The 12,044-nt window shown below is 40.9% G+C and overlaps 1 protein-coding gene across 6 annotated transcripts in view; it reads right to left on the bottom strand.

Annotated features, from left to right (window-relative positions):
* Irak4 (interleukin 1 receptor associated kinase 4) overlaps nucleotides 1-11,895 on the bottom strand; it is a 28,544-nt gene extending 16,649 nt beyond the window's left edge. The window contains exons 1-4 of one of the 6 annotated variants that reach the window (XM_045153416.1): nucleotides 11,826-11,857; nucleotides 11,475-11,496; nucleotides 6,193-6,360; nucleotides 2,467-2,612 (exon numbers count right to left, since the gene is read on the bottom strand). In XM_045153416.1, coding sequence (XP_045009351.1) covers nucleotides 2,467-2,612; nucleotides 6,193-6,353 — 307 coding nt within the window. In that variant the 5' untranslated portion in view covers nucleotides 6,354-6,360; nucleotides 11,475-11,496; nucleotides 11,826-11,857. Of the gene's footprint in view, nucleotides 1-2,466; nucleotides 2,613-6,192; nucleotides 6,361-11,474; nucleotides 11,497-11,825 lie in introns of those variants that run through there. The other 5 variants (XM_045153414.1, XM_045153417.1, XM_004668533.2 and 2 more) reach the window with 5 other exon arrangements.
* Nucleotides 11,896-12,044: the final 149 nt, after the last annotated feature.

Below are 12,044 nucleotides of genomic sequence, written 5' to 3'. Positions count from 1 at the left end.
CACACAGAAACATAACAAGAGAATCAGTGAACATGAACAATATTTCTAGGAAATCTGGGAGACAAGACTGGAGAGATGGCTCAGCTGTTAAAAGACACTTGTCTGTAAAGCCTGATGGCCTGAGTTCAAGTCCCAGTATTCACATAAAGACATATTCACAAAGTGGCACGTGCATCTGGAGTTCATTTGCAGTGGTAAGAGGGCCCTGGCTCACCTCCTCACCTCTTTCTCTCTCTCTCTTTTTTTTTTTTTTTTGAGGTAGCGTTTCACTGTAGTCCAGGCTGACCTGGAATTCACTATATAGTTTTAGGGTGGCCTTGAATTCATGGTAATCCTCCTACATCTGCCTCCTGAATGCTGGGATTAAAGGCGTGCACCGCCATGCACCAGCCCTCTTTTTATTTTTCTCTTTCTTTCTCCTTTCCTCTCTGCTTCTTTTCCTCTCTGGTTGCAAATAAATAAATAAGATTTCTTTTAAAAAATCCAGGAGATATAAAAAAAAGTTAAACAGACCTATAATGAGTAATAAAATTCAGGAAGTAACTAAATTAAATTAAATTAAAATTCAGGAAGTCTCTGCACAAAGTTGGGAGTGGTGGCACACGCCTTTAATCCCAGCACTTGTCAGGCAGAGGTAGGAGGATCACTGTGAGTTCAAGGCCACCCTGAGACTACATAGTGAATTCCAAGTCAGCCTGGGCCAGAGTGAGCCTACCTTGAAAAACCAAAAAAAGAAAAAAAAGTCTCTCCACAAAGAAAAGCCAAAGCTCAGGACCACACGGTTACACTGCTAAATTCTACCAAAATTTCAAGAAAGATATAATACAAACACTTATAAAACTGTTCCACAAAATAGAAAGGGAAGGAATACCACCAAACTTATTCTGCGAAGTCAGTTTTATCCCGTTACGAAACTAGATGATAACACAACAAATACAGAAAATCATAGACTAATTTTCCTGATGAGCAGGGGCAAAAATTCTCAACAAAATACTAGCAAACAGAATTCAAGAACACATTAAGAAGATTATACAGCATGACTTGTTAGGTTTAATCCCAGAGTGCAAGGTTGGTTCAACATATACAAACTGTTAAATATAATTCACCATTTAAGTAAACTGAAGGATAGAAATCACATGTTCATCTCTTATAGATGAAGAGGAGGCATTTGAAAAAGTTCAATATGTCCTTATGTTGAAAGTTCTGGAGAAATTAGGAATCAATGAAACACACCTTAAATTAATATAGGACACATATGACAAACCTATAGCTAGTATTATTCTAAATGAGGAAAAACTGAAAACAATCTGGAACACAAGTGTGCCCACATTCTCCACTCCTTTTTTCCCCAAGGCAGGGTCTCACTCTAAACTAGGCTGCACTAGAACTAACTTTGTAGCTGAGGCCTGGCCTAGAACTCATGGTGATTTTCTACCTCAGCCTCCTGAGTGCTGGGATTAAAGGTGTGAGCCATCATGCCCAGATAATAAAAGGGATAAAGCTCTGAAAGGAATAAATGAAACTACATATTTACAGATGACATGATTCTTTATTTAAGTGATCCTACAGACTATACCAGAAAAATCTTAAATTTGATAAACATTTTCAGCAAAGTTGCAGGATTAAAAAAAAATCAACACACAAAAATCAGTAGTATTCATTTATCCCAACAACAAAGTTGCTGAAAAAGAAATTAGGGAAAATATTCTACTTAAAATGCCCTATTTTTATAAAGATAAGATTAAATATCAAGAAAACCAAAATTGGACTGGGGAGATGACTCAACTTAAAGGTGCTTGCTTGCATAGCCTGCCAGCCTGAGTTCAATTTCCCAGGACCCATGTAAAGCCAGATGTACAAAGTGGCGCATGCATCTGGAGTTTGTCTGCAGTGCCAATAGGGCACAGCACACCCACTGCCTCTCTTTTCCTCTCTCTCTCCCTCTTTCTCTCAAATAAATACATATATTAATTTTTTAAAATGCCAATCCATAAGTGGGCAATGAAATGAACAGACAGTTCTCAAAGAAGCACAAATTGGCAATAATTATTTTAAAAAGTGTCCAACATCTCTAGCGCTCAAGGAATGTAAATTAAAACTACTGTGAGATTCCATCTCAGTCCAGCCAGAACCACAGTCATTGAGAAAACATGACAAAAAATGCTGGCAAGGGTGTGTGGGCACAGGGCCCTTATTCACTGTTGGTGGGAGTGTAAACTGGTGCAACTCTATGGAAATAAGTGTGGAGGTTTCTCTACTAGCTAAAAATAAGTGTACCATAAGACCCAGCTATACAAAGTGTGTGTGGAGTGCTTGGTAAAAGGCTGAGGAGAGCTGAAGGAATGTAAAGGACTCAGATGTCAGGTCTGTCGGCTGTGAGAGAACACGCAAGTCAACAGGAGGCTTCCATCTCTGCCACTCATCTTCCCACCCTAACTGCTGACCCCCTCATCGCACCCAGTTTACCTGGCAGCAAAAGACTTGCAGGAGCAAAAAACTCATTTTGAACCAAAAGATCCACAAGATCACCGACTGTGCAATTTGTTGTGCCCCAGTCAAATAGTAATTCAGATGTGGGACTTTTTCCAGTTTGAAGTAATGCTTCGAATCTCCTTAAAGTAAGTGACAAAGAAACAAAATCAGTACACACTTGCTTAATGTAAAAGTAGCAGGTGAGTTCAAGGCTAGCCTGTGACTACCGAGTGAGCACCAGGTCAGCCTGAACTATAGTGAGACCCTACTTTGAAAAACAAAACAAAACTGAAAGTAGCAAGTCATCTTCTGTCCCACCTTGATAAAGCTATAATAATGAAGAAAAGACATAACAGGAAAACTAGTGGGGATTAAAGCAAGACAGGAAAAGTTATGTTAACAAAAAGTTACATTTACCAAGGACTTTCTGAGTGTTTTACTCAACGGGCTACAGGATGTAGACATATGAAATTGTTCAGAATAAACATCATTCTCATTTACTGATGAGAAAGCTAGGCTTTGAGAAGTAGAGTATCCAGCCCAGACTCAAGCCAATTCAAGATGTATCTACAGTTGAGATTCAAATTCACATCTCTCTTAATCAAAATGTGTACTTACAACCCACTTAGCTATATATCTTATGTGACTTATTAATTCTACTGCTTATGTAATTTTTAATAATGTACTATGCTTCATTAAACAGACTAGACATAAGGTTATAGAATTAGTTCTTTGATATTAACTATATTTAATTACACTGATGGGAAGAGATCCTGTTTTTATTCATTTCTTTAAGCTTCTTCTATTTTTCTTCCAAAGCATAATTTGGAAAAATTTCAAACTTACAAAAAAGTTACAAGAACACAATGAACAGCAATTTACACTTTACTTACACTTAACAACTAACCAGCTGGTGACATTTTTCACATTTGTGCTCTTGTGCCTGCTCTTTCAATCTGTTTGTGCGTGTGTGTGCTACATATGTATCTACCCTGTCTCATTGTCTAGTTATACCTATCTCTTTCTCCTGATTAGTTAATCATGGCTAAAATTTCTTGTAAGAACACAACCCAGGATGCAATGTGTCCTTCTCACTATATAACAACCAGAGGTATCAAACGGCATTTTGTGCCATGACTTGTCATTTGGTTATGAAGTGCTTAGATTTTTTTCCATACTTTTGTCAAGCTGGGCATGGTGATGCATGGCTGTCATCCTTGAATGTGGTAGTGTATCAGACAGATTCAGGTTCACTGAGATGAACTTTCAGATCAGGCACAGTTATGGAGGAAGGGATTTATTGAAGCTTACAGATTCAGGGGAAGTTCCATAATGGCAGAAGAAGCTGGCCTGCCTTCACAGGCCCAAGCAGACAGAGAGAGAAGCACAAGCCTAAAAGTCAAAAGCTGCAGCACACTTCAGGAACTCCAGCTAGGTACACTTTACATATCTTTAGATGAAAATCAGAAACCCACCACCATGCCTTCATTTCACCCAGTGACATTGCCTCCAGCCAGGTAGCCAGCAGATGCAAACTACAAACAATAAAGAACTGAATATAATGGGGGCCATCTATTCTATTCAAACCACCACAGGGAGGTAGAGAAAGAGGATCAGAAGGTTAAAGCTAGCCTCAGCAATATAGTGAGTTCAAGACCAGCCTGAGCAACAAAAGACCATTTCTCAAAAAAATAAAGCAACATACCTTTCTCTTTCTTAATGCATACATAATTTGTGGATACAACTTTTATGCTTTTACACTCTAATATCTTATGTGACTTGTCAACTGTAATACCTATGCAATTTTAATAGTTTAGCTCTTTTTAAACCAATTACCTGCATTCTCAGTTATAATTTGGTATCTTTCTAATTCTACTATTATTGTGATTAGTACTTGTTGGTGTCATTCTGTACAGAGAATGTTTCTTTCTGGTACTACTACTGCAAGGACCTTTCATGTTGTTCTGGTCTGTGCACATGTATGTCTACATGCATGTGGAGGTCAGAGGACACCCTCATGTGTCACTCCTTAGAAGTCACCCACTTTTCTTGACAGGGTCTCTCACTGGCCTGGAACTGAACTAGTTAGGCTAGACTGGCTGGGCAGCAAGCCCCTGTGATCCTCCTGTCTGTTTCCCCAGTGCTGAAATTATAAACCTAACTTTTTAGGTGTAGGTTCTGAGAACTGAACTCAGCTCCTCATGATTGCATTTTACCAAGTGAGTTACTGCCCCTGTCTCTTCTGTAAGATTTTGATTAAATATCAAACTGTCTTTAAAAACTGGTTCCTAAACTTTCAAACTTGGATTTACCCATGAAATTAAAGATGCCTGATCTTTATGCAAGAAAATGTTTCCTGGAAAGGACAATAGGGGATCCAGGTTTTAGGCTCTTTACTTGATTAGTTAGAAATGAATTTATTTTCCTTTTGCTAGTTGACAGGTTTTGTGATTTTGGTACTGTTTTGTTTTGTTGCTGAAGGTTAAATCCAGGACCTTGTACTTGCTAGGTAAATGTTCCTCCACTGAGCTAAATCCCCAACCCTTAAGACAGATTTTGACAAAAATCAAGCAAAGATAAGAATTCTATTTGTAGAGATGCATGCCTATAAGCAACTATCTAAAGATGTCAATTTGAAGATCTGTCAGAATCCACCATTAAGGGAGCACTCACCTTTACCTGAACACTTTGAAGTTAAAGCTCTAGAATTTTACTAGATTTTATTTTTAGAGAGAAAAAATGTCATGGCCTCAGCCACTGCCATCTAACGACAGACGCTTGCGCCACCTAGTGGACATCTGAGACCTTGTGCTTGCCTCACCTTTGCATCTGGCTAACAATGGGATCTGGAGAGTTGAACATGGGTCCTTAGGCTTTGCAGGCAAGCGCCTTAACCACTAAATCTCCCCAGCCCTAGATTCATTGTCTGCACATGAATGTGTAGATGAGTGTGCATGTGTGCACACATGTATGTGCCTACATGTGCTTATGCATGTGGAAGCCAGATATTGACCCTGGGTGTCTTCCTTAAGTGTTCTCCTCTTTACTTCACTGAGGCAGAGTCTCACTTGGGCCCAGAGCTGGTCATTCAGCTAGTCTAGCTAGTTGCCCTGGGTATCCTGTCTCTGCCTCCCAAGCCATGTACCTGGCAACTATGTGGGTTCTGGGGATCGGAACTCTGGTCCTTACACTTGCATGACAAGTGCTTTATCCACTGAGCCAATTCCCCAGCCGCTCTCACTGAAGAACTGTATGAACTTCTGTTCATTTGGTTTGGAAATGTAAAGTGTAAAGCAGAGCAAACTGTTCTTCACTCAACAAATAGAACTAGAACAAATGTAGGATTCTCGACTGTAATGCAAAAACTCATTTGCAAGATCACAGTGTTAGCTCTGACATGCTGGAGAATGAAGCAAAAACTGTGCACATGCACACACACACAATGATTCTTTACCACTACCTCCTCCACCATAGAAACAACCCCTTTGTAAACTTCAACACTGGACACTGTTTACACTTTTTTTTTTTTGGTTTTACAAGGCAGGGTCTCACTCTAGCCCAGGCTGACCTGGAATTCACTATGGAGTTTCAGTCACGGCAATCCTCCTACCTCTGTCTCCCAGGTGCTGGGATTAAAGGCATGTGCCACCACGCCGGGCTTCTGTTTACACTTTTATTGTTCTTGTAATGAAAACTTTAAAAAGAATTTCATGTTATTACCTTATGTGAAACTGATTGTACCTCTCATTACCAGATGGTTTTTTAATAGCTACAGCTAGTTTCCTCCACCCTTCTTGAGGATCAATGAAGTCTGACAGCTTCCTAATGATACCAACACTGAGGCTGCGCACATATGTTGATGGTGTTATGGGTTTGTTCATCTTCTACCTGCAATATAAACAGTGCTCATTAAAACCTTCACAGGTAACATGGGGGGGGGGCTGACATATCATGCTTTGCTATAATGCATGCAATGTTGACTGATTACATGAGAACACTCTAAAGTTACTAAGTTGATATCCTGAGGAGAAATCTAGATTAAGATCCACCTAATGCTCCTCCATTTCTGTTTTCTTTTCCCATCTATAAATACAAACATTGGAGGACTTCGTTCTGACACTGTTGCAGTCAGGTTTGCATTGCTGGCAGAAATCACCCAACCAAGAGCAGCTTGTGGGAAAAAAAGGTTTATTTTGGCTTACAGACTCCAGGGGAAGCTCCATAATGGCAGGGGAAAACGATGGCATGAGGAGGGTGGACATCACTCCTGGAGAACATAAGGTATAGCAACAGGAGAGTGTGCCAAACACTGGCATAGGGTCACTGGCTATAATACCCATAAGCCTGCCCCCAACAATACACTGTCTCCAGGAAGCGTTAGTTCCCAAATCTCCATCAGCTGGGAACCTAGCATTCAGAACATCTAAGTTTATGGGGGACACTAATAATTTAAGTGAAATTTATACAAAGGAGCAAAATGTTTATCTGAAAAATTCCTGTGTACATGTTCAGGAATCATGTCTATGAATAAAAGCGATTTACTTTTCAATATCAAATATTTTTCTCAATCAGTATTTATTTACTATTAAACTTTATGTACAAATCTTTGGTAAAATAACTTATATGGCATTAAGACAGGCTCCACCCACCCACTTTCCATGTGCATGCTCTTGCATGACCGTCAAATGGATCGGAGTCTGAGCTCTACATGACCACAATTCTCCTTAAGCCAGAATCTGAGCTTAAGGAGATGCTACTCCTTTACTTTTTAATTTTTTTTTTAATTTATCTGGGAGAATCATACAGACAGAGAAAGAGACAGAGACAGAGACAGAGACAGAGACAGAGACAGAGACAGAGAGAGAGAGAGAGAGAGAGAGAGAGAGAAAGGGCACACCAAGGCCTCCAGCCAGTCAGGACATGAAATGAAGAAAAAGACATAAAGGTTTTGGAGACCAAAACAAAACAGATTCCTGAGATCAGAGATTAGAGGAAAGGGATCCCAGGGAACAAGAAGACTATACCTGAGTTCTGGGAAGTGCCTGCCTCACCAGCTAGAGGAGCTACCTTAGGAAGCTACATACATGATCTGGAGCTTAGCAGAGACAACTCAGCAAAGAATGCTGTGTCATGTTCTCATATATGAAAAGAGTGTTCATACATATGGCTGAGCAAACTAGTTAAAATGGGATTGATGATTAGGAATACACAGAACAGGAAGGAAGAGAAAGAACTTTAAAAGACTAAAGAGAGGTCAAATAAACACTGATGTGTGTGTAAGATCTGGAAACTTCCTAGAAGGCAGTGGGTGACATGGAAATAGGAAATTTCCAATGTATCTGGCTAAGAAGAGGAAAAACAGGGTAAGGGAAAGGAAAGAGTTAAAGAAGGGGAAGACAGAGAGAGAAAAGAGAAAAGGGAAGATAATAGTTCTCAAACTTTTCTCAGTACACTTTGCACATTAAAGTTATTGCTAACCCTAAAGAGCTTTTGTTTAAGTAAATTACACCCAACATTGTTTACCATATTAGAAATGGAGAAATTTTAAAATGTATATTAATTCATCTAAACATAATAGTAAGTATACATTAGCATACATATTTTTAAAAATAGCAAATTTTTTCAAAGAAATAGAAAATTGAGGGCTGGAGAGATGGCTTAGCGGTTAAGCGCTTGCCTGTGAAGCCTAAGGACCCGGTTCGAGGCTCGGTTCCCCAGGTCCCACGTTAGCCAGATGCACAAGGGGGCGCACGCGTCTGGAGTTCGTTTGCAGAGGCTGGAAGCCCTGGCGCGCCCATTCTCTCTCTCTCCCTCTATCTGTCTTTCTCTCTGTGTCTGTCACTCTCAAATAAATAAATAAAAAATAAAAAAAAAGAAATAGAAAATTGAGGCAGTTTTAAAGTTTTATAAATCTCTTAAATGTTTACATTACCAATCCACCACAATGTTGATAAATATGATATAGATTCAGTTTTACATAGACATTTTGGAAAAGGACTATTTTAATAGCCTTTTACTAACAAATAGATATTTTTCTCAGATGCACAAGCTTGACAAGGAATACTTTCCTAAAATTAAGCTGCAATATGGAATCTTAATTGGATCAACCAACACTGATAAAATCTTTACAGCCACTGACTCTTCCCCTCATACATGATTTTGACACTAGGAGCCCCAGAAAATGTTAAGGACATACCTTTGGGAAATCTTAGTGTAAGAGCTTAAAGCTTAAGCTAACTAATAATATGAATAGGATCTTGAATACAGTAGGTGAAAAGGTCACCTTGAACAGAAGAAATCTCTTCCTCTGAATATAGTAAAAGAGAAGCAGAGGTCTAAATCTGGTAATATGAATGGAGAGGGAGTGTTCTTGCATTATACCATTATCCGACAGAAGCAGGACATGAGGTTATCTAGAACTACATAAAAATACTGCCTGTGAGGCGGGCATGGTGGTGCACGCCTTTAAACCCAGCACATGGGAGGCAGAGGTAAGAGGATCACTGTGAGTTCGAGGCCACACTGAGACTATATAGTGCATTCCAGGTCAGCCTGGGCCAGAGTGAGACCCTACCTCGAAAAACAAACAAACAAACAAAAAAAGTACTGCCTGAGCACCTTAAGGACCACGTGGTTAAGTACCTGCTAGTCCTCAGAGCCCAATTCTGAAAAAGACACTACTAACTTTTCGAGACAGGCAACTCTTTTGCTCCAAACACCTATAGCAGGTGTTATTGTTTACATTTCTCTCTTCTCAGCCAGACAGAATGGCAGAGATCCAACCAAACTCAGTTCAAAACAATTGTGTTGAATGATTTTTGTAAAATTAAGATATTCTATTTACCAATATACTTTACAATTGCCCCCTTCACATTATTTTTCCCTATTTACCCAGATTTCTCTCTACTCTAAAAAGTATAGTGTGCTTGACAAAAAATTAATGGAGGTAGAACTACAAAGTAATCTTAAACACTGTAAAGACAATGCAGGAAACTGAGAATACAAACAGCCTATCTTCTACTTTGGGATTGAGGGATAAATCCTATAGTACCTCCACACCCAAATTCCTAGCACAGGTGATGGTGTCAGGAAACCATGAAATAGAAGGTGTTTTAACAACTCTTCCCCACATATTTGCCCACAAGTTCCAAATTGCAGAATTTAAAATTTTACCTTAGACATATTCATGTTCACTCTCAACATCATGGCAAGATCACAAACTAGAACATTAACATGGGCCATCTTTTGACAGTTTTATGGCAGTTTGTTTTCATTTTCCTTTTCAATAATGAAAATAGACTACATAAAATACAAAAAGCATTATCCCTCCCAAACTTTGAAGATTTACTTGGTACACAAAGGATTAATATAGGTAGAACAAAGTCACTTGCAATTAAGTAGCATCTTCTTTACTGTTTTCTCATACCATTAACTTTTTATAGCAAAGAAAAAACATTCATGTTTTAAAATAGGACAACTTATTCAAGTACACAAGGTTAAGTGATAACATAATAAAAATGTCATCCCACTCACAACTAGTCTCAAAGCATGGTGTCCAAAATTGGAGTTCACAATACTCTTTATCAATGAAAGCCTTGGGGTTGAGCTGGAGAGATGACTAAGGGGTTAAGGTGCTTGCCTATAAAGCCTAAGGACCCAGGTTCAATTTCCCAGTACCCACATAAAGCCAGATGCACAGTGGTGCATGCATCTGGAGTTCGTTTGTAGAGGCTGGAGGCTCTGTCTTCTCTCTCTCTCTCTGCTTGCAAATAAATAAAAATATTTAAAACAAAACACCTTGTATATATTGAAACATATAACCTCCATTCACCCATTATCTACTTTGTGCTTAATATGAATCTAGGTGGCAGGAAATAATGCATTAAAAAATTAAAGAGGGAGAAACTGATAAGAACTCACAGAGCTTCTATTGCAGCATAAGACTGGTCATAAGCAAACCACTGAACTCTTTACTATGCTAGAGTGTATTAAAGGAAGTGAAAGGAACACAGAAGGGATTTGTGATGGTTTATACTGTCAATTTCACAAGTTCTAGAGTTACCTAGGAAATAAGCCACTGGGCATGCCTGTGAGGGATGGTGTAGACTAGGCTGAACTAAGAATAGTCACCTTAACTGTGGTGGCACCATTCAACCAGCTGGGATCCTGGACTAGCTAAGCACTAGCATTTATCACTTTTTGCTTCCTCACTGGAGACTGACTGGGACCACATGCTTCAAACTCTGGCCATCATATCTTCATTCCCACTACAATGGGCTGTATCTCTGGAACTATAAGCCACACTAAAAATCTTCCTGTCTTAGCCTGATTTTTTTTCTGGGGGGGGGGGGTCCAGAATACATAATACATGGTTGCAACTTTTAGTCAGTAGTACTCCTGGGCCTCAATGTGACCTTGATGAAAGACCTGAAAGCATGAGAAAGTTAACCACAGGCATAACTGCTGGGAGAGTTTCTGGGCAGAAGGAGTAGAAAACAAGACTAGATGGAAACGGTGCCATTGAGACTGAGCAAGAAGTAGGCAATCAGTCCAGGGCTCAGAGGGTTTTTGGAGTCGATTTTATCCTGAGTGAGATGAGACTGTGGAGGTTCTGAGAGGAGTGTGGACATGCACATATCCACATCTTAAATGGAGCTTGAGAGACCAGAGGATGCTGGAGTAGGGACAGAGAAGCAAGAAGGGATCAAATGGGGGCGTGGAGCCATAATCCCGGTGGGAGGTGCTGACGGCTTGGACCACAGGTGAACAGAGAAGGCACCCAAGTGCAAGCCCTGGATATTATTGCAGTATAGCCTATGGATTCCAGCAGATGTGGAGCGTGAGGATGGCACCACACCGCGGGCTGCTTGAACCAGCTTCCTGTCATGTAGTGAGATGGTGCTGAAGAGAGCATTTGGCTTGGAAAAGCAGGAGATCTGGACAGGTAGAAAGCAAAGATCCAAAGAACGCTCAGCTTGAAACGAGAATAAAACAAAGCTAACCTCGCTGGCAGGCTGATGGTTCCTAGAAAGGGAACAGGAAGACTTTAATATCTCGAAGTTTTGAAGGACCCCTTGGGCATCTTTACCACCAGAAATCGCTAAAGGCACTTTCTGAGTTTGCTTCTGTTATAAAGTTTTAACAACTGTGCTTGTGCGTGCGCGGTCTTTCCACGCTCCCGTCTCGCTTCCCCGCGCGCCGGCCTCTCCCCCTCGAGCTCCTCCGGCTTCCCCCGCTCGCCGCCCCACCTCACCGCCCACCCCAAGTGCGCTCGGCCCCGCAACCGACTTCCTCCCTCTGTCCTCACTTCCACGTTCGGGCGACCAGCGACAGCCCGGCGGCAGAACCCTTACCTGCGCTGGGAGCGCCGCCCCGCCGCCCAGAGACCACCGCCCGGAGCACCCGGAAGCCGGGGGGGCGGGGCCAGCCGGGAAGTCCCCGCCCCTCACCCTGACACAGCTTGGCGCCTCCTCCTCCTCCTCCCCTCCCGGGAAACTCCTCGTCAGCCGCCGAGCAGCTCTTTAAGTGGGAGCCTGCCCCTTTAAATACGTCCCTGTCGGAGGCGGAAGACA

Source organism: Jaculus jaculus, chromosome 6, assembly GCF_020740685.1.
Source record: "Jaculus jaculus isolate mJacJac1 chromosome 6, mJacJac1.mat.Y.cur, whole genome shotgun sequence".
Lineage (NCBI taxonomy): Eukaryota > Metazoa > Chordata > Mammalia > Rodentia > Dipodidae > Jaculus > Jaculus jaculus.
This window is presented reverse-complemented; position numbering and strand designations above follow the sequence as displayed.